The sequence below is a fragment of the Diadema antillarum genome, unplaced genomic scaffold (assembly GCF_040938485.1).
Source record: "Diadema antillarum isolate AM-2024a unplaced genomic scaffold, OU_Dant_1.0 seq00001727_RagTag, whole genome shotgun sequence".
Classification (NCBI taxonomy): Eukaryota; Metazoa; Echinodermata; class Echinoidea; order Diadematoida; family Diadematidae; genus Diadema; species Diadema antillarum.
In genome coordinates this window covers 21,085-42,987 of record NW_027272414.1, presented here as the reverse complement: position 1 = coordinate 42,987, position 21,903 = coordinate 21,085, and the positions used below count along the sequence as shown (strand labels likewise).

General features: G+C 39.3%; 1 protein-coding gene across 1 annotated transcript; it reads left to right on the top strand.

Annotated features, from left to right (window-relative positions):
• Nucleotides 1–1,084: 1,084 nt before the first annotated feature.
• Nucleotides 1,085–21,425, top strand: LOC139711902 (alpha-N-acetyl-neuraminyl-2,3-beta-galactosyl-1,3-N-acetyl-galactosaminide alpha-2,6-sialyltransferase-like). Its single transcript, XM_071623747.1, has 8 exons — nt 1,085–1,398; nt 5,551–5,601; nt 10,852–10,949; nt 13,452–13,680; nt 15,506–15,742; nt 18,651–18,811; nt 20,035–20,142; nt 21,170–21,425. The coding sequence occupies exons 1-8, from the start codon at nt 1,129–1,131 to the stop codon at nt 21,423–21,425; spliced, it is 1,410 nt and encodes a 469-aa protein (XP_071479848.1). The 5' UTR covers nt 1,085–1,128.
• Nucleotides 21,426–21,903: the final 478 nt, after the last annotated feature.

Below are 21,903 nucleotides of genomic sequence, written 5' to 3'. Positions count from 1 at the left end.
GTTTTTATGCCTCCGCCACGAAGTGTCGCGGGAGGCATAAATGTTTTCGGGTTGTCCTTTCCAGTTTTTACTGGTCCTTTCCTGAAAAAGTTGCTGGTCCAGCAGTGATTTCTACTGGTCTGAACAGTCTGACCAGTGCCAGTGTGCAGCATTGCTGTAAGTTTGGATACGAAAAGGGCTAACTTTCAGACCCACATTGTCCTTTCATGTACATGAAGAGTTTAGAGCGCTCCTGATACAAAGTAAAGTTATTTTCAGATGTTGTGGAGATGTAAAACCCTGTGTGTGGGGTCTTCACACGCCTCCCAACATTCAGCAACTGAGACAGAAGACAACTGCAAACAGGAATTTGAGGTCAGCCGAGTGTGACGAGAAACATATTTCTGAGCAGACAAAAAGGGCATCATGAGCTGATCTTGCCTATTTCCTGAAATCTTTGTGTAGAGGGGGATCCACCTAGTGTAGGCTTATTTAGATTTTAGTTCAGATGTCCCAATTGTTGAGGGATTGAGATACTGATGGGTTAAGTTGCCTCCCCTCCCCCCCCCCCTCAAAAAAAAAATTAAAGTAACAACTGATGTTCATTGTCATTCACCACTGAATCAAAAAGTGATGAAGGAAAAGAGATTTCAAAGCACTAAGTAGACAATTTTAATAGTACCCTATGGGGCAAATTGTCCACCTGATGCAGCAGTGTCTGCTTTGGCATGAAGGAAATAACCACTTCTTTGCAATGATGGAATAGATTAATAAGAAATTCTCCTCTTTTGTGAATTTGATGTTCCATTTATTCCCTCTGCAGGCTGTCAACATCAATTAGCTCGTCATTAAACTCAGGTGTACTACATAGAAAAAGCAACGATTACATTTGTACCAAATTTAGTTTTAATCTGCATCATTCACATGATCAGAATATGAGCATTTGTTTAATGCTTGTGATAGGAATATTCAATTTTGCCCCTTGTCTATTCTTGTCCCACAGACACTGAAGAGACTGAAGGCGTCATTTCAGGTGGCTGCAGGTCGTCTGAAAAAACGAGCCTGGTGATTCGTTCGTCACAGAGGCATGCATCTGTAACATTTACAGGATGAACATCACACTTTGTTAAGCGACAGGCACACAAACACATGAGCATACAGCTGTACATGCATTCACACACACATTCATACACACACACACACACAAACACACACTGGAACAACAAACCCACGCAAACACGCACACACATACATACAACACGGAGTGCCTGTGGCTTGTGTAAAGTTTGCACTGGACTGCTCCAGGGCTCCACAGGAGGACGTTTGCCACAAATACCTTTGTCGGCCTTAAGTCCAGCAGAGGGAGAAGGGAGAGAGGGTCACCTATTGGGCATGGGAAACCGGTCGGCTCTAAAACGGGTAAGTTTGATGGCAGTATGATAGTTGGCATACACAGTGATGTCGCCATTTTGTTTGACTATTAAAGTGCAATCAAAGAAAATTTTTCCTGTATCTGGAGAGAATTTGTATTGTGTATTAACAAAAACAAAAACAACAACAACAACAACAACAACAACAACAACAACAACAACAACAAAAACAACAACAGCAACAACAACAACAACAACCTAAAGTTTTGCTGCAAATAGTAAACGATGCTGTGCCAACACATGGGTAATTTGTGTTTACTAAGAAGAATTCACACTGTATTATTCAATATGTAACCATGAATACCGGTATCTAGTGCTAAAACCATGCAATGATTGTGGCGTAGTGTTTCACCATTAAGATTTGTGTTAAATCAGATTACATTTTGAAATTATTCTGACATGATGCATTTACAATGTATTACTGTAGAAAAAAAAAGAAGGCATATTTGCTGGCTAGACATGTACAGTATTCAAGAAAATTACCCAAGGTTCTATTAAAGGTACAAGTAGTTTTGATGTAGTTTCAGGTGAAAAAAGTTGATGTCCACCTTTCAGAAGTTGGTGCATTCTTTTTTTGTTTTTTTGTCAATACGGTTGAAACCATTTTAATTGTGTAAAATAATTTTTGTTGGCCCTGCTACTTCTGTCTCAAGGTTGTTTTCTCCATTTTTCACCTATAAAGTAAATGGAACTGCATGCAGACCCTACAGAAATTTCATAACGGTCACTTGTAGCTTTGATACTTTGATGTGAGAATGAATAGAGTGTTAATGAGTGCCACTACTGGATTGATTTAATAATCCCTTTCTTGCTTTCCATGGAGTTCATAAATCCCCTTTTGTTCCACTCAGAATGGAGGGTGATTCAGCGCACTTGAATAGATCCTTAACTGAAAAAGCATTTTTAAAATTTTTTTTTTATTTGAGGTAGAGAGAGAGTGCGTGTAGCATGTAGCATTTCTACATATTTGATTTTCAAGCATCTACAGAAATTGGATGGGCTGGGAACTATCAGTGTTAATAGGCAATAAACAGTTTATGTGATTTTAGAGCTAAAGAATGATATCCATACCACGCAGAATCTGACTGTGGCTGTAAAATGTTATCAGGCTCCCTTCTTCGTTGGTTTTATAAGTAAGGGCCACAGATTGTGTGCATTGTATGGAGATGGCACCCGAGAGACAACTCATCCAGCCAACTACCAGGCAGATGATGAGGCCGTAATGATACCACATGTGTTAAACTACCGGTAATCACTTTTGTATACATAGAGACCACCCATGTAACAATATCAACTAAAATTGAGGTGCAGCAGCTTCATCCAACAGGGAGGTGTGAGCACACAGTGTTCACTGTAGTAACAACATGCAGTTGTTGAAATGATTAACATTCTTGCTTCGAGATTTTTTTAATTTTTTTTTTTGCAACTTATAGACAAACTGCCCTGCGTATCCTTAATGTACATATAAATAAGCCCTTAATTACTGTAAAACAAAGGTGGTTCGCGTGCATTTTAATTTCGTGAATTTCGCGAGCGCCAAGATTCGCGAAATTAAAATTCCAAAATGTAAGCAAAAGTTCTTGTCTTCACTATATGCATTGAATGCCAAAGGCAGTTCGCGAAAATTGCATGCCGCATAAAAGGCCATCGGCTCCAATTCGCGAAGAATTCATGCCGCGAATATATCATGTTTTACAGTAGTCAGTGTTTTAGTAGTAGCCGTGATGAAAAAAATCACAGGCACACATACTCAGCTGGATTCAAACCAACAGCCTCCTGATCACTGGTTGGTGGTCCAGTCACTGGATAGAGGTAAGATGCCTGTCTGGTGATCAGGAGGTATAATAAAAGTAAGGTCTTATTTACCCAGGGTAGCCTCTTCAGTGTTACCACTGCTCTACCAGAGGGCCCTGCCATTATTATTACCCTAGCATTGCCAGGGACCCATTTATACACCTGTGTCGAGAGGGACATGGTGGGTAAAAGCATCTTGTCCAAGGACGTACAATTGTAAGCGCTGGGCGGGATTCGAACTCGGGTCCTCTGATTGGGAGTCGGGAGTCTTATCCACTATGCCACAGCGCCCCCACAAATCCAGCCATAGTATGTATGCCCACGATTTTTAGCTCACCTGAGCCAAAGGCTCAAGTGAGCTATTGCGATCGCCCTTCGTCCGGCGTCCGTCGTGCGTCGTGCGTCGTGCGTCGTGCGTCGTGCGTCGTCCGTCGTCCGTCGTCCGTCGTCCGTCGTCCGTCGTCCGTCGTGCGTCGTGCGTAAACTTTTTACATTTTCATCTTCTTCTTGAAAACCCCATGACCGATTTTCATCAAACTTGGCAGGTAGCATCCCTAGGGGGTTAGGAACTCAATTTGTTAAAATGGGCACCATGCCCCACCCAGGGGGCCCCCAGGGGGGCCCAAACCCCCCAAAATTAAGGAATCTGTAAAAATCTTCTTCTCTAGAACCAGAAGTGATAGAGCGAAGTTAATACTATGAGTTAGTACATTGATGACTGTAGTTTCAAGTTTGTTCATGGCAGAATCAGGGGTGCCCCCCTTGGGACCCAGGGGAGGGGGGTGGGGAAGGGTTCTAATGGGGCCTAAATTGTACATTTTCATCTTCTTCTTGAGAACTCCATGACCCATTTTCACCAAACTTGGCAGGTAGCATCCCTAGGGGGTTAGGAACTCCATTTGTTAAAATGGGCACCATGACCCACCCAGGGGGCCCCCAGGGGGCCCAAACCCCCCAAAATTAAGGAATCCGCAAAAACCTTCTTCTCTAGAACCAGAAGTGATAGAGCTAGGTTAATACTATGAGTTAGCACATTGATGACTGTAGTTTCAAGTTTGTTCATGGCAGAATCAGGGGTGCCCCCCTTGGGACCCAGGGGGGGGGGGGGGTGGGGGTGAGGAGGGGTCCTAATGGGGCCTAAATTGTACATTTTCATCTTCTTCTTGAGAACCCCATGACCCATTTTCACCAAACTTGGCAGGTAGCATTCCTAGGGGGTTAGGATCTCAATTTGTTAAAATGGGCACCATGCCCCGCCCAGGGGGCCCCCAGGGGGCCCAAACCCCCCAAATGAAGGAATCTTTAAAAATCCTCTCTAGAATCAGAAGTTATAGAGCTGAGATAATACTATGAGTGAGTACATTAATGACTGTAGTTTCAAGTTTGTTCATAGGAGATCCAGGGGTGCCCCTCTTGGGGGTAGGGGGGAGGGGGTGGTTGGAAGGGTCCAAATGGGGGCCTGAATTGTACATTTTCATCTTCTTCCTGAAAACCTCATGATGGATTTTTGTCAAACTTGGCAGGTAGCATCCCTAGGTGGTCAGGATCTCAATTTATCAAACTGGGCACCATGCCCCACCCAGAGGGCCCCAGGGGGCCCCAATTCCCCCAAATTAAGGAATCTTGAAAAAATTGGGCCCTTATTGTACATTTTCATCTTCCACTTGAGAATGCCTCGTCAAATTTTGGTAGAGCTATGAATAATTTAGATTAGTGACTGCGTGAAAGGTGAACTTGCGATACTCAGGTGAGCGCTAGACCCGCGGGTCTCTTGTTTGTCGTAGCTACTAATAAAATACTGCTTAATTTGGTGTTTGTTAAAGTCGATGGAGGGCAATTTGTCCATCAGTTGGAACATGCAGAACTTGTTTAGGTGTATAGTCATGTACAATTGATACTATAGCAGGGACTGTATAAAGCATCCAACCTAAAAGCTGCTGGATAGCCATGCATGTGTACATGTACATGATCTACTGTAAAACAAGGAATGTTCGCATGCATTTTAATTTCGCGAGTGCCAAGATTCGCGAAATTAAAATGCACGTGAAAGTTTCATGCCGCAAAAAAGGCCGTCGGCTCCGATTCGCGAAAAATTCATGCCGCAAATATATTATGTTTTACAGTATGCAATGCTCTTTAGGAATCCTCAAGAACTTGATGTCTTTGATGTGCAGTCTCAGAACTTCTGTAATAATCGGAAGTTGTCCATGATATAATAAAGTTTACTAAAGTGCATCTGCTCTATTAGCCATGCCATCTCAAAAATTACTTTGATTGTCATTGCAGAACGGTGTTTTCAATAGATACATTTACTGCTCTTTCGCATACGTGTATCTGTCTGTTTCAGGGAAGAATGTCAGTGCAGTACAGCAGAACTCCCGATGCCAACAAGCTGCATGTAAGCAACTTCTAATATACACTGTACTGACTTTGTAGTGTTGTTACACTTCTCAATTCTCATTCCCTCCCCCTCCCCATCCAGTATAACATTGTATAAATTTGCAAATGCAAATACAGTGTATATAGTCAAACATGCATGATAGTATTGTCCATTGCATTGAACTAATTTCCTGTAAAAGTGGAAATTGCGCAATGTTGAAATTTTCACACATTTCGCATGACATGAAGCCAGTGCCAAAATAGAGGCGTGTAAAATCTTTTTTTTTTTTTTTTGGCTTGTGATGTAAAGTATTTCATCTCCGTGACTATGGGGAATTAAAAACATATGAAATTGATTTTTCCCAATTGAGTGCAAAACAGTTGTGCAAATATTTCCACTTTTACAGTGTTTTCATCAGGTACTCATACAGATCCTACTTTGATTTACTCTAGTATGTCAAATGCATGTCATGTCTGTGGGTCGTGTTTGTTGTAACATATATTTTGCTCTGTTCTTATTCAAAATTTCAATTTTCTCACTGTTGCATAAAACTGCAGAGGACTGAAATGTGTAATTTTGATGTTTGAATAAATTAAGATCCCATTTACACTCTGGAAACTACCCGGTAATGCTCTAGTTTACTCTCTGTTGTTTACTCATTAGCAAAGCTCTGAGATTTAAAAACACAGTGGGTTACAAGTTATGTAGGTGCAAGTCTCTAGATTATTGAGTAGCAGTGGAATTGCATCAAAGATGTAATTCACCTCAGATAGTATACAATGTAGCAGAGGTTTTTTAACTGCTGTGAGGGGCAGGAGTGACTTGAGAGGATCCAGAGAATAAAGTGGGGCTAAGAGATTTCGGTGATCGTGTGTAAAATCAGCCATGCCTGGTACAATACTGTATATCAGAGACTCCAACTCTCCTGCTCTCGACGGAGATCTCCCACTAAAAGCCCAATTTGGAAAATCCCCCGTTCCCCCACTTGAGATTAATTTCTCCCGCACTGGCTCTGTCTCTCCTGCTTGAAATGATTTCTTACTTTGTACCATCGTGTGTTGAAAAATAAGCCTTAGATAGCACAAGAGAGCATCTGGAACCCTAGAGCTTTCAGGGCAGAGTTAAAAGGGTGTGTACAGTTCTGGTTGAGGTGAGGATTTACAGCTGTAGCTTTTAACGTTTTGCGAGATATTCAGAAACCACTCTGTGAGATGTCAAAGAGCATGCAGTTCTAAGGGGTATCAAAAGTTTATTAGATGAAAATCGGTTTTGAAATGGCTGAGATATCCAAAAACAAGGTGAAACAAAGAGATCCTAATAAAGTTGTGGCATGTCGCCTTTTATTATTAGCACTTTTTAGGATATCTCAGCCATTTGATGACCAATTTTCATCAAATAAACGTTGAATCCTTCTTAAAATTACATGCTCTTTCATATTTCATAAGAGGCTTTTCATTATGCTCAAAACATGAATCCCCACCTCAACCAGTACTGTACAATCCCTTTATATGGGCCCTGGACCCTGACCGCAAGGAACTTCGCGCTCATGATATGCACTTTGTGCACATCACACTGTCAAGTTGGAGTCTCCCGTTTGCTAGGGGTTTCAGGTGGGAGAATCTCCAGATCAGAAAGTGCTTGGGGTTGTAGTCTCTGATATTGATATGTCAATGTAGTCTTAACATTTTGTCGCCCTGCCCAGAAGTAATCAATATTGTCAAACATTTATGTTGGATAGCAAATATGTGTGCCATGTCTCAATACAGACTGTGATTTCACTGTGCGCGGTGTGTTATTTTGTTACACTTTCCTACCAGGAAATTGTGCTACAGTAACTCACAAGCAGTGTCAACTGGTTTTATTTACGAGCATCTTTTTTTCGGGGGGGGGGGGGGAGGGGGGGGGGCGGGGAGGGGTGTTGTAGTGTAAGTCCGGGAAGGAAATAGAACATGAAGCTGGCAAACCGTTTCACCAAACATGATGAATCTTTGCCGGGATTCCCCATGGTTCAGGTAAAACCGTACAGGCATAGACAATTTGGGGTACAGAATGAAAGATACAAATTTTTATACAAGTTTTAGATGAAGTATTATACTTTACAGTAGTGCAAGCAAGGTGAATGGTTATATCAAGGAGGTTTTATACACTGGAGTTCCAACTGGCTGTAATTATGCAAGCAGTTGTCAGATTTCTTTTGATGTACAAAAGAATTCCACAGGTGCACTTGTGCCTTTGATGATCGATGTTCCAAGCTGCCGTCTTGCTGAGCAATCTGAAGATTCATTTTGAATGTTATCATAATGTTGACCATATTTTGCTTATTTATTTATTAAATGAAATGAAATTTCACTTAATGATATATCAAAAGTTAATCTTGTCCAGAAATTTGTGCAAAAGTGTATATCAGAGCTGTATCATGTGAAAATGTTTAAAACTGTACCATCCTGGAAAGCTGGTTTTATCACTTTTCCGCTTAATTTCCACAAATGAAACTAATATAGAATAATCTTCAAGTATAATTCTTTATTGATAGATATATCAGATTAGTGCCCGGGTATGCCCAGTCGAGTAATTTTCATCTTTATTTCAGCATTTTTTGCTCAATTTCTATTCGCGCATCCTCGTGTCTGTACCACCTACCATTTATAAGAAGGGATAGCGAAAAGTGATTACCATCACAAAGACAATATCTTCCTTTGAAAGTGGTTGGTGATTGTGCAATGAGACACGAGTCAATTGTCTTCGTATCTGCGCGGCAGATCCTGTTTGGCACATGCTTCAAATATTTTTGAACGGCGGCTTCGAACATCTAGCAAAGGAAATAAGACGGTTGTGACTCCATTCTCTAGAACCTCCTTGGTTATATGTGCAGCCATGTGAATCTGTGTATAGTGTGTCACAACAAATGATTTCCTCTTATTTTTTTGTCAATTCTGTCATGTAAAATGTACAACTGTAATGAATAGCCCATTCCTCCCCTCCCCCTTTCCCTGTATGTGCATAGATTGCCTCCTACCATTTTCATTGGATGTTATCATATCTGCATTTCTATGCTGGTCAAAGAGACACAAACAAACGTGTCTGCTTAACAAGTAGAAAACTCATTGTAACTGATCAATATCAAATGATATTAGAGCTTGAAGCTGATAGTTAAAAACAATTTGTCTCTACAAATACTTGAAAATGATATCCTTCTTTCATAATGGCACTGGTGTTCTGTTATTGACTTCAGAACTTCATAGATGTGTGCAATACATGCAAAGCAAATTTAGAGATCATGAATGTGACAAGAGAGCAAAGCAAATACCCCTTCCTTATTTTCTTCCAGAGAAACAGGAAATATTCAAGTTTCTTAGCCGCACAAACAGTTTGTATGATGTGAATTATATGTAATTTGAAAGCACATCAATTGGTTTCACATACTTGCATTTGATGCATGCATTTGCTGAACTGCACCAAATGCACATTTTTGTTTGTTTGATTGTTGTTTTTTTTTTTTAACACAAATTACCATTATCACAGACATAATGCTAGTCGTGAAAACTGTCATTGAAGATAGTGAGAAATCAGCCAAGTTAGATGTCACATTCTGTAGCAAGCTGCGATCTATAATGAGTTGAATCAGATCAGCATTAAATTTTTAGGAACACTGAATGGGGAGATTAATTGTATTCACATGTGTATGTGCACATGTACATTGTAGACCATGTATATAGAGTTAAGATAAAGCATAGTTTCTGTATGCCTGTAGAAACTGTAGTTGATTTTTTCTTTAAAATGGACACATGTGCATATGAAACATGTGAAATAATGCTGTGATACCATGATTTCAGTTAGGTATAAAAGGCAAAAGTGCGAAACATTTTATTAGCCAAAAAGGTGTAGCTGACAGTATTGCATTCTGAGAACATATCTGATCTTGGCTGCTACGTGATGTTTTATATTTAGTCAATTACAAATCAGGCAATGGCAGTATCCATCAATCTTCCATGTTAAAGTGAATTGCATGCAGCTTGTTGGAAAATGTGGTACAATTGATCACCATGTAACATTCTACCTACTTTCTACTTCATGGGAAAGAGCACTTCAGGAAAAAAAATTGGATACCAACTACTACGATCTAAATTATTTTACACTTTCGATGTCAAAATACTCCCAAACAACTCATTATTCAGGCAAATTGTGTCAACCAGACAAGTTTGTTGGTAGACCAACTTGATATACAACCTGTAGTGCAATCAAATTCCAGATGGTATAGAAGATTAATTTTAAGCCCCCTCTGAGATGTGTGTTTTACCTTTAGTGGGGGACATATGTCATTATTGATTTGAATGTTGCTGCAGCTGTATATTTATTGATTGAATTAATAAGTAAACAGGCTCTCATACAATGTAGTGAAGGTATACAGTGAGTCATGCCATGTGAGCCCCTTCCCCTCCCCACTATTCTCCCTCTCCCTTTCCTTTCCCCTTTCCCTGTTCCCGTTGTCACAAAAGATCCAAAAATCGTTGGCAGTGACTATGAAAACAGTATATACATTGATACATTGTGTGTATGTGTGTGGTCAAAGCACACGTATGTTTATCAATATCACAGTCTGTACTTAAATTCATTATTTCTTGTGTTTGTCGTAGGAGAACATATTCTAGTCATTGTCTATTTAATTAATAAAAAAAAAGACAGTTTAATGTTGTATGTTGTCATGTGATACAAGAATCCTTTTTACAGAATTGTTTTAATTTCTTTCTTTGGTTTTCATTTCTTTCTTTGGTTTTCATTTTGAGTCATTAAGGAGTATTTAAGGATTCTCTAAAATGCTCTGTACATAATCTGAATCTGAATCTGAATCTGAATAATTGTACGTGCCACCATTCAATAGGTCAGACATAAAACTTGTGTACATATTACATACCGTAACTTCAAAATGGATGTACTGTGTTAATAGTCATTAGTGATTGAAATATGATTTATTCCTACATGGTGTTTGATGGACATCTCTACACATTGAGTAAGTGTGTAGAGATACTGATACAATCTCATAATACATCTATTTGAGAGATAATTCTTGGTTTCGCTTCAATTGTTTTCTTTTTCTTTCAAGTTGAGACACCTCCAGATTAAAATTAACATTACTGACATGACATGTTCTTGAGAACTCACAATCTAATGTTGTCTTTTCTCTCTCCATTCACCTCTTCGTTTCCTTTTCCTGTTTTTTTTTCTTTTGTTTTGGTTTCCCTCTCTTTTGCTTATTTTCTCTTGGTCTAGTGCGGTTGTCACATCTTTGCAGCTGTGCTGGTCTATGGCACGATGGCTACTGTGGCAGCGGTGGTCTTTGTGTATTTCTATGCCTCTTCTGGACATCAGTTAGTAACACTCTTCCACTAACCTTGCACTAGTGCTTCCCTTCAAGGCTTCTATTGTTAGTCTTACTTTTTGCCCCAATCCAGTGCCAGAGGAATTATGCTCCTTTAGTCTTGTTCTTGGTGTTAAGTCTAAAAGGCAAATAAACCCCCCAAAACAGAGGGTAAATTTTTCTAAACATCTGAATGAGGTGTGTATCAATCATACTTGGGCAAAATTTCTCCAGGTCAAAGATCACTTTAGCTCTAAATGGAAAGAGTTCTTCTTTTTTTCAGTCATAATGTCAGCGTTCAGTCTTGGTATATTTTGGCAAGATGGATGAAAGTAGTATACACCAAATATATTGCAAGGTTTTTATTTTTGCAAATTTCGCGAGTTGGGTGCTATTCGCAAATTAAAAAACACAGGAAAATATTAACGCTCATCCCGACATGAATGTGAAGGATGCATACATTTCTACGTTCAGTACTGTTTTGTACTCCACTATCTGGAATTATTAAACCACTTGCGAAATTGTTGGAAAGTCCAGACCTGTGAAAAATTAGACTTGCTAATAAATATGCCATATTATACAGTCGATCTAAAATTTCAAAGTTAGTGTAGTTTTAATACAATGACAAGAAAGAAAGGTCAAAGCCGAAGATCAATGAACTGTTGTGCAAAGTTCCATGTCTGGCTAGAATTTCAGTCAGGAATGTCCAGTGAAGATAAATACAGTAGCAAGAATAGAGTACAAAATTGTCTGAATGAGATGATCTGGGTCAAAGGTCAAAGGGTAAAGAAGGTGGTTACAGAACTGTGGCTTTATAACATCATTTTCCAGCCTTAATGTCAGTGGATGGGGATATCATGAGGTTTGGAAGGAAAAGAATTACTTGCAACAGTCATTCAAATGACATGATGGAGGTTAACAGGTGATTAATTTTGGGTTGAGAGCTTTGATTTCTATTCAGATTTAAAACAGCTTGACATAAAATGAAGAACACTTTCGTCTAGCATTGCCTGAAAGTGGAAAAAAGGGAAAGATTTATCGCACAGAAGTATCAGATTGCCTCGAGAGTAGAAAACAGGAAAGTAAGAGTATATTGTATTAAAGTGGTTTTGCTACAAAATGAGAGCTACTTGCAAGAGTATACAAGGTAGGCTGAAGGACCGGCATATTTAGAATCAAACCCTCGATGGAGCAAAACCTTTCATCAGATCTTGATTACATTCTAACCTCCATGCTAATGGACACTAATCCGCACGGTCCTATATTGGTTCATTTAATTCTTCTTTTACGCTGATTTTGTGCAGCGAATTCCCTCAAGACAAATTTTGCTTGCCTTGGCACACTAAATCAGTTTATGCACTTCTGAGTCTTTCTTATCTCAACTCTTAATCTTCAGATTCATCTTCTGATATCTCCTTTTGTAGATATAAACAAGCCTAATTTTTCTGCATTTACCCAGACTCTCTTAATGGTAATATTCACTCTCATGCAAGTTTTGATGAAGTGGTTAATGAACATGATATTCTGTACTTCTGAGTATTTTATCACCATGAAAAGCTTTGAAGGTTCCATTCATATCCACCTGAGTCAGTTGCCAATGCCTCATTTTTGTGAGTCCATTATCGTTCTCATGCTCTCATGGCATGGTATAGCTTTCATGGCAAAGGAGCATCATCTCCAGCACAATTTTTGTGTAATCCAGTTACATGGAGTGTCAATACATGACTGAAAAAACCCACATCAAAATAACACAAAACAAAACAAAACAAAACAAAACAAACAATACTTAAAAGTAACCACTGAAATGAATGAGATAAAATTTGGAAATGTCCAGATTCCCCAAATGTGCAAGTTAATTTACAATGCATAAGATGGAAAAAACTACAACAACCAGATTATGATGAAGCTTGTTACAATATTTTCAAGAAATAAAAAGAGAAGAATATTTGTTTCCACACACACAAAAAAAGAAGTTTTTAATTTAGGATGATTTATCTTTGTCTTTTTTTCTCAATATGTGAAAATAACGTGGTGGGTGCATTTCTCAGTTGTGTGTGTAGGACCACGTACCCATCTCACCTCAATCTCCTAAACTGGACGCACTGCACACTTGAAAAAGGTTATGCTGATTTCTGCTGCTTTTGACTTTCTTCCCCTGATGTGGTAAAAAAGAAGAAAACTAATTAAAGAAGTGTCCACTGTCAATCTTCTTTAGACACTTACCATGATTAATTGTGCTGCTATTGTCATGTCCATGATATTCTGCATCATGCAATGCAACATGTACACTTGTTGTATTTTCAGGAATCCACTCCTCCTGATGCAAAGCAAATATATACACATACTGTGCACCCAGCTCTAGCATGTGGTTTATGTGTTAGCATTCTATGCCAAAGGAAAAATTAGTTGCTCGCACACAGGCTTTGCAGCCAATCTCCTATGCCCATACATTTCAGTCATCCATGCCCTAGCCTAGTGAAAATGCCGTCATGATGATGTACAAATGCCACAGGTACGGCAGTGCGGCGGAGGACCCCTTCAGCGCCAGCAACTACTACCGGAGGAAAGTGAAGGGGGACTCAGACTCTGGACTGGGGCTGGAGCAGGGGCAGGGGGTAGGACAGGCGTTGGGACCAGGACTTGATCTGTACCACCCAGAGCAGAGTGAGGACCATGCTGCTGAGCTGCAGCGGAGGCTTACCGACCTCAGGAACGACTATCGAAATGTCAAGGACCTCAAGGTAGGGAGAGACTATAGGAGCACTGGGAACATACATGTATAAGGTGCATGGGGGTAGGTTACATAATGGATCTAGACAAGCACTTGGAGAGTGCAGACTGCTGCCAAGCAGCTCATTTCTGCCCATATAAACATTATGCTGAAAGAGGCCTGATGCACAGATTGTATATGCACATCCAATACATGCAGCTTGAATCCCCTTGTTCTTTAGCCCTATTTGGCAATGAAAAGGAATTGATCCTTTTGAAAGATTCACAAAAATCCCTGGATCCAGATGGGTGGTCCGGATCACTACCAAAACTTAATCATCTATTCCAAATGTCATCATCTTTTCATGTAAATTTCATCCAAATCCGTTCACAACTTTTTTGAGCTATTGTGCAAACAGACAAACAAACAAACAAACTGTCAAACAATCCAATGCTGGCAAAAACATAACCTCTTTATTGGAGGTGATAATCCATCCAATTTTTTTGAAATGCTACTGAAGGAGGTTATAACCTGCCGGAAAATGGTACAGTCCGAATCCTGATCTTAGAACATCCTGTACATTTTCAGCGACACAAGCCATATCTGTTTACATAGGTTTGTCAGGAGAGTGCTGTGAGAGCAACAATGATATGCATACCTTCAACTTGAATTGCCACATGACCATCAAGCCCACAGCATGCTAGCTTTGCATGCTTGTAAACTACACACAGCTTTTATAGTTTATGCGCCGAACATGCAGTGTGGAAGCAAAGAAGGTGAATGCCCTGTTTTTATGATACTGGTATGCAATACTGTGCTTCCCATGTTTGCCATTTGGCAACATGAGACTGTTTTTCCATGATGGGACAACATTTCCAACATGAACTGCTCTCACATGATTGTGGTTGTCCAATCACTGACTAGTATTTGGCTGTTGCCATACCCTCCTTTTATCATTTTATGCTCGAATAATTGCTGGCAGGGGAAGAAATGCACAAAATGATTTATTTGAAGGGTTTGGATGTATGCCAAACTTTGCAGTTCCTTTGTTTATATTAAAGGTAGCATTAAGACTTTGTGAATCCAATCAAGTTTGGCAACTTAGACGTATGAGCGCTCTGTATTTAGAATTAGTTCTGTATGTGCTTAGAGGTTGAGGGTGTAGGCGACATGACACAGATTTCATTATCAGCAGCCATTGGATCAGTGTTTATCATGGAATAATTTAGACAATACGACTAAGATTCACGCTGCCCGATTGGTCGATTACTCATCACATGACATGCAGGTAAAAGTTCAATAGCACACTGTAGCTGTTGAGCCATGCAATATTGTTTGAGCAAAAATGGATATAATTGCACGGCAGATGTCACCAATTTACATTGACTCCCGTGCTAAACTTATGATCAATTAAGTTTTACACCATCGCACACCTCTGACGTCACAAAAAAAAAACATGTTTTTAGTGTGCACTTATTGGTAATCAATTACTAGCGTAGTCAGTCATTTTACTGTCAACAACTTCAACTCAATGAATTCTAGAATCGATGTGGACCTCACCTGTTGATGTCTAAAGGTGTTGTATAAGACGAATAGTGTATTGTTTTACTCAAGCAGTGGAACAAGATTTCGCACTTGGTGAAAGATGAGGCACACTTTTCAGCACAGCAACACAGCTTCTTCTCATTGACATATGTGCCTCTATCTTTCACCTCATGCAAAATCTTGTACCATCGCAGTTGTGACCATTTACAATTTGTGTATTGTTTATCAATACATGTTGAATGATTCCATTGCCACAATTAAGAGATTTCAGTCTTGCCTTCAAATTTGAAAGACCGCCGTTTCTCTTTCAGAGTGTCTATAAATCTCACTGCAAAACATGCTCCATCGTGGCGAGTTCGGGGCAGCTGCTGCGGAATCGGGCGGGGGAGGAAATAGACTCCGCGGAGTGTGTGATCCGGATGAACAAAGCCCCCGTCGTGGGCTTCGAGGACTATGTTGGACGGAGGACCACGACGAGAATCGTCTGCTTCAATTCCGTGGGCCTGTTGAAGAAGGGAGTGCTGGCTGGGGCTGGTCATACAGATGAGGTTTGCTTAAATTACCTCCCCCTTACCCCTGGCTCTCTAGTGCAATAGTACTGTCTTGGCCTACACCCCCCCCCCCCCCCCCCCCCCCCCCCTTTGTCATTGAACATTAAAGGGGCCTATGAGACAATTTATATTATTTCTCTCATGTAGGACATTAATCAATAGTGACATGTATAGATTTGTGAAACTTATTGTCCTTAAACGGTGAAACCAATATTATAAAAACCACAAATATAATATGTTACCCTTGCATCAAAAGGCCAACAAAAAGTCAACAGACATGGATTTAAAGTCAAGGGTAGAATCTGAAAGAGCAGATTCTAAGCTTCAAAGTAACAAATAACTGAACAAAAATGGACTCTTAACCTAACCGATATTAAAAAATAGAAAGTACACCTTCTGCAAACTTGTTTTACTGAGAAAGAAGGCTTTAAAGTTAGGGTCTATTCAAAAGCTTAATCTCACCAGGTGGTGCTCAATGCAATGATTGGAACAAAAAACAGGATATAAAGCTGTAGCAACCACAATGAAGGGATTATCAGATTGTGCTGAAATTAAGGTATTCAAAAATAGAAAGAAAGTACACTTGTAAACTTGTTTTCCTGAGAAAGAAGGCTTTCAAGGTTAGGGTCTGTTCAGAAGCTTAATCTCACCAGATGATGCTTAATGCAATGAATGGAACAAAAAACAGGATATAAAGCTGTAGCAACCACTTTGAAGGGATTGTAAGATTAAGCTGAATTTTCTTCACTTATTCATTTTGCTCAGGACTACCACCAACTTTAAATGCAGTAGCATCATCCTTTCAAAAGTTATTAGAATTGAAAATTATGTCTGGATCAGAAAATGAATTGTAATTTTGTTTCTAGTACTTTTCCTGAAAAACTTTTTTTTTTTTTTTTTTTTTTTTTTTTTTTAAAGAATGGTGTGAGTAGGCATGTCTTAGAGGCCCCTTTTCATTTCTTAAAAATCCTTTACTCACCCCTCATTTTCAACTCGAATAACTTTTGAAAGGATGATGTTACTGCTTTGAAAATTGGTATCAGTCATAGATAGAATGTGTTAATGGGGCATTCCAGACGATTTTCATAATTTCACATCATGTAGTACATAGATCGACAGCTCTATGTATAGATTTGTGGAATTTATTGTGGTCCTTGAGCAAAGAAACCAATAAACTGAAAATCTTAAACAAACTACACTGAACAGTGCTGATGACATCAGAGCCTCACATATTTCAGAAATGTAGCAATGTGATTCCATTACAATACTGCTCGCTCAACAAGTTCACTTGTGAAGAATCTGTGCATGCCTTCTTCTCTTGTTCTGCTTTCTTGAGCCCCAACTCATGCATTCTTATGGTGAGGTTGCCATGTCATCATCCTTGTTCATTGCAATTTGTTAAAAATTTTGGAATCATTCTCATTCCGCATCCCAATCACTATATATTCTGAAACTCTCTACTCAGTTTAACCAAGGCGTTTCTAGAGAATGGAGTCACAACTGTCTTATTTCCTTTGCTAGATGTTCGAAGCCGCCGCTCAGAAATATTTGAAGCATGTGCCAAACAGGATTTGCCGCGCAGATACGAAGACAATTGACTCGTGTCTCATTGCATAATCACCAGCCACTTTCAAAGGAAGATATGTCTTTGTGATGGTAATTCTTTTCGCTATCCCTTCTTATAAAAGGTAGGTGGTACAGACAGGAGGATGCGCGAATAGAAATTGAGCAAAAAATGCTAAAATAAAGATGAAAATTACTCGACTGGGCATACTCAGGCACTAATCTGATACATCTATCAATAAAGAATTATACTTGAAGATTAATCCATACTAGTTTCATTTGTGGAAATTAAGCGGAAAAGTGATAAAACCAGCTTTCCAGGACGGTACAGTTTTAAACAATTTCACATGATACAGCTCTGATTTACACTTTTGCACAAATTTCTGGACGAGATTGACTTTTGTTTTACATGCTTTATCATTAAGTGAAAGTTAATTTCATTTAATAAATAAATAAGCAAAATATGGCCAACATTATGATAACGTTCAAAACGATTCTTCAGATTGCTCAGCACGACGGTGGCTTCGAACATCAATCATCAAAGGCACAAGTGCACCTGTGGAATTCTTTTGTACATCAATAAAAATCTGACAACTGTTTGAATAATTACAGCCAGTTGGAACTCCATGTTTAAAATCTCCTTGGTTTAACTAATTTATAGTTGTTCAAGTGTTAAAGTCTGAAAGTCATCCTGAAGTCCCCTTTAATGAAGCATGCTCAATTTCAGCTTAATCTGATAATTCCTTCATTGTTGTTGCTGTGGTGGTTTACATCCTGTTTTTTGTCCCATTCACTGCATGGCTAGGATGGCTTGGTATTAGAAGTGCGTGAATAGACCTTGTACTTTGGAGCCTTGTTTTTCAGTACAAACTTTTCCACACTGTGTGCATTCTCTCCAAAATTTAGAAAGGTTAGGAGAGTCCATTTGAATTGAGTTATACATCATTTTAAAGCTTAAAGTCTGTTTTTTCACAATCTGTCCTCAACTGAAAATCCATGTCTGGCAACTTTTTGTTGGTTTTGTGATGCAGGGTCACATTTGTGTCCGTTTCTACAGACGGATTTGGAGCTGCATATTTAGAACAACTATGTCTTTCAAGCTTTACGGAAATACATCTTTTTGAAAGAAAGTGGGGGGGGGGGGGGATTGTAGGCAGCATTCTGAATGTTAGTACATGTAAATCAAACAAAATATTCAGCAGTCAAACCGTGTACTGTACATGTGATGGAGTGAGCCTGTGTTGATGCCGCACTGTATAAATTGTGTATCGTGTCAGCACATGGAGTCCGAATGTAGATGGGATCTCAGCCCGATGTGTGATGTTTTGATCCGTTCTTGCAGGTCGTCGTGTGGGGCAGTGAGAATCGCGCACACGGTAGCTACAGCATGGTGAAGCTGAAGATGCTCGCCAAGCAGTACCCCGGCACCCACTGGTACTCCCTCAAGGACACCGGCGAGCAGAAAGCGAGTGCCATCTTTGAGTCCGAGACGGGTATCTCCAGGTAAGAGCCTTCGAGTCTTCTCACTTCAACATAGACTGTTACTCTAATGTATCTAAAATTCTACGTATGCATGCTTTGTTCACAAAAGTTGCCTTTAACATCCACAAAGTTTGCCCAATCTAGCAACAAGGTGAATTCCAGCCTAAGGAGCTTAATGAGAGGGGGCAGGTGAATGAAAAGATTTGTTACTACGCTGTAGGAAAAGAAACAGCAACAACAACAAAATCCAATTAATTGTAAGACATTGCAGAAATGGTTTATTGCGATACTTGTCTGTGTGATTTACAGTTGATTTTCTGTTGATTTTTTGGCCAGTTTACTGTATTGGTGGGAAGCTATGAAACTGTTTTGGAAGATAACCCAAATTTTCTGTAATGTGTAGATGCTGTTTAAACCAGCCAATATACTGAACAAAGTTATGAAAAAAAAACAAAAACTTGAAGACAATAGGGACTAAATAATACTTGCATGATTTCATGCTGTTTTCAGTGTTTTTTTTCTTTTTAATGGTTATGTACTGTTATGTGAACATGTGACACCTGTGGATTTATCATATGATCATCAGTTGTTAGCATACCATGGCAGTTTGTACAGGGGGCTTCTCAAAACAGCCTGCATGTTTGGAATGATCATGAAAGGATTAAGGTTACTGGGTCATAAACGGAATCAAAGGCATTGTCATTGCCATTATTGATTCAGGGTCCATTTCATTTGTAATGGTATGTCTCCTTTTTGTTTTCATTGTGTAAGGCAATTTCTGTGATGTGAGAGCCACTATAATGGCTTTTGCACAGTCATGTTGACCTTTGTATTGAGATCCCGTAGGTGTTCAGGCTTCAGTGTTATATACTGTATACTCAGATAATCAAAGTCTAGCTTCAAGACTTTATGCTATGGTTTTAACGAGAAATGAACACATTTCTGAAGTTAATTAGTAAGTATAGTAAGTACACCATAAATGTCCATATTTTCACGTGATTCATTTTTCGTGCTGAGCTGCTCAAAAACATACTCGTGGGTTCTTGAATTTGCGCTGCACGATTGTCAAGCCATTTATAATGTGCAGAGCAAATTGAGAAGATTTTGAGGGTTTTAGTATTTGCGCTAGCCAGTAGTAGCGCAAAAATTAATGCACCACGAAAATCTGTGCATTTAGTATTTGCATGAGTGTAATTTTTGTTCAGAATGGTCATATCAGCTCAATTTTTATCTGTGTTTCTCAGGAGCAAGTCCAACACATGGCTGTCGACTGGCCTGTTCACTATGCTGTATGCACTGGAGACTTGCGACAACATCACCGTGTATGGCATGATCGACGAGCATCACTGCGAGTATGTTTTCTGTCTGGACTTTCAAATATGAGTGATGGAGTAAAGCAGAGTTTTAGTCAGAGGAGAGAGAGGAAAGAGAAATAGATTTGAGCCAATGCTATCCTATGACCTTTAACCCTTACTATACTTTCTTTTGTTATCCCAAATCTGCACATTTGTTTTCATCATGCTGGGTTTGTTTAATCAGCACAAATTGCCAATGACTTTACATTACATTATCTACGACACCAAATGATCTTATTATTGGACTAATATCTAGTGAAATTTATTGCCGAAAATGACATTTCAACAAAATATTGGTAACCTTTCACCTTGACCGTTAACTTTTCACCTCTGTCAATTGAGGCAATTAATTGTTGAGTTATTGCTATATTTCTTTCCAGATATTACCAATGGACATTCCTATTTGAAGTTTGGGTTCAAGAATGACATTTTAGATAAAAACCTTGACCTAGCACCACTACTGTAAAAGTGGATATTTTCGCGCGACTAATTTTTCGCGCTAGGCGGGGTCAGAAGAGTTTCGCGTGTTTTTAATTCCGCGGAATCAAGACATCACGCACAGGAACGTATGGCAAGCAAAAATATTCGCGTGTTTTTATTTTCGCGCTAGTTTCTGGTTGCGCGAAATGCGCGAAAATTTCAACACCGCGAAAATTTCCACTTTTACAGTATTATGTTCATGCAAATGATTGTCAATTAATTTCATGTACACACACCAGAAAATGTATGATGTCGACTCCTTGTGGTTGGTCCCATGTGACTAGGCAGTAGCCAGCAAACTGTCAATCCAACACATGGTGCCATATGAATGATTGAGTCTAGAGCACTTGATATTCTGGCTGGACAAGAGTTTTTCTCTTGAACAGAATTCTTACGCAGTGTGTGAATTGCAGTTCTTTTTTTGCTTGCAAACACAAGTGGATTCTTTTAATATCTGTTTCTGTGAAAAGCATACTGATGAATATTGCCAGAATACCATGTGATGGTGGATTTTCACATTCTCTTTGCTTTTTCTGCTGCCTAGTATCCATGGCGACCAGAATGTCCCCTACCACTACTATGAACAGCTGCCATGGAGCGAGTGCGAGTACATCAACATGCATGAGAAGGAGAAGAAGATAGGGCACCGCTACTTGACAGAAAAGGCCCTCTTCAGGCGTTTCAGCACCATGTTCAACCTCAAGTTCAGCCACCCTGCATGGAACCTGTCTGGCAACCTGTCCACTGACTTTAAGAGCCCCTTTCACGAAAAATACATACGGGAACATCCAGCGAGATGACGATGAGAGTGGTAAGGGGAGAGTATAGGCAGCTCCAATTAGATTAGGCACTCAAAAAAGTGAAACAGTACTCTGTACATAAAGGTGTTTTTTGTTTTGTTTAAGGATTTTTTTATTTACCTGGTATTTAGAGTACCTCATTTCCATAGAAATTTTGATCTCATATCATGATGTTGCTAAAGTGTGAAATAATGATTCAGTTGTTTAGGTCAATACACTAAAAATGTTTTAGTTTGTGTTATTGGCAATTTTTTATCATACATGGCAGCAGAGAGGTATTGTTCAGCATGAAGCACAACATGAAAATCCCTCTGGGCTTCATTTAGACTTGTAATTATAATTTTTTTTTCTTCAAAACAACAGCAAATTTGTTGGGATTTTAACAATTTCCTGTTTTCAGTAATAATATTACATACCAAATGTTTTAAAAATGCCATGGTGTATGGTGGCAGTGGAAGAATGTGTCCACTATTGGAAG

Coding starts and splice junctions, on each gene's coding strand:
- LOC139711902 (XM_071623747.1), top strand. CDS start 1,129: ATGAGCATACAGCTGTACATGCATTCACACACACATTCATACACACAC. Junction 15,743..18,650: donor GGGCTGGTCATACAGATGAG/GTTTGCTTAAAT, acceptor CCGTTCTTGCAG/GTCGTCGTGTGGGGCAGTGA. Junction 20,143..21,169: donor ATCGACGAGCATCACTGCGA/GTATGTTTTCTG, acceptor TCTGCTGCCTAG/TATCCATGGCGACCAGAATG.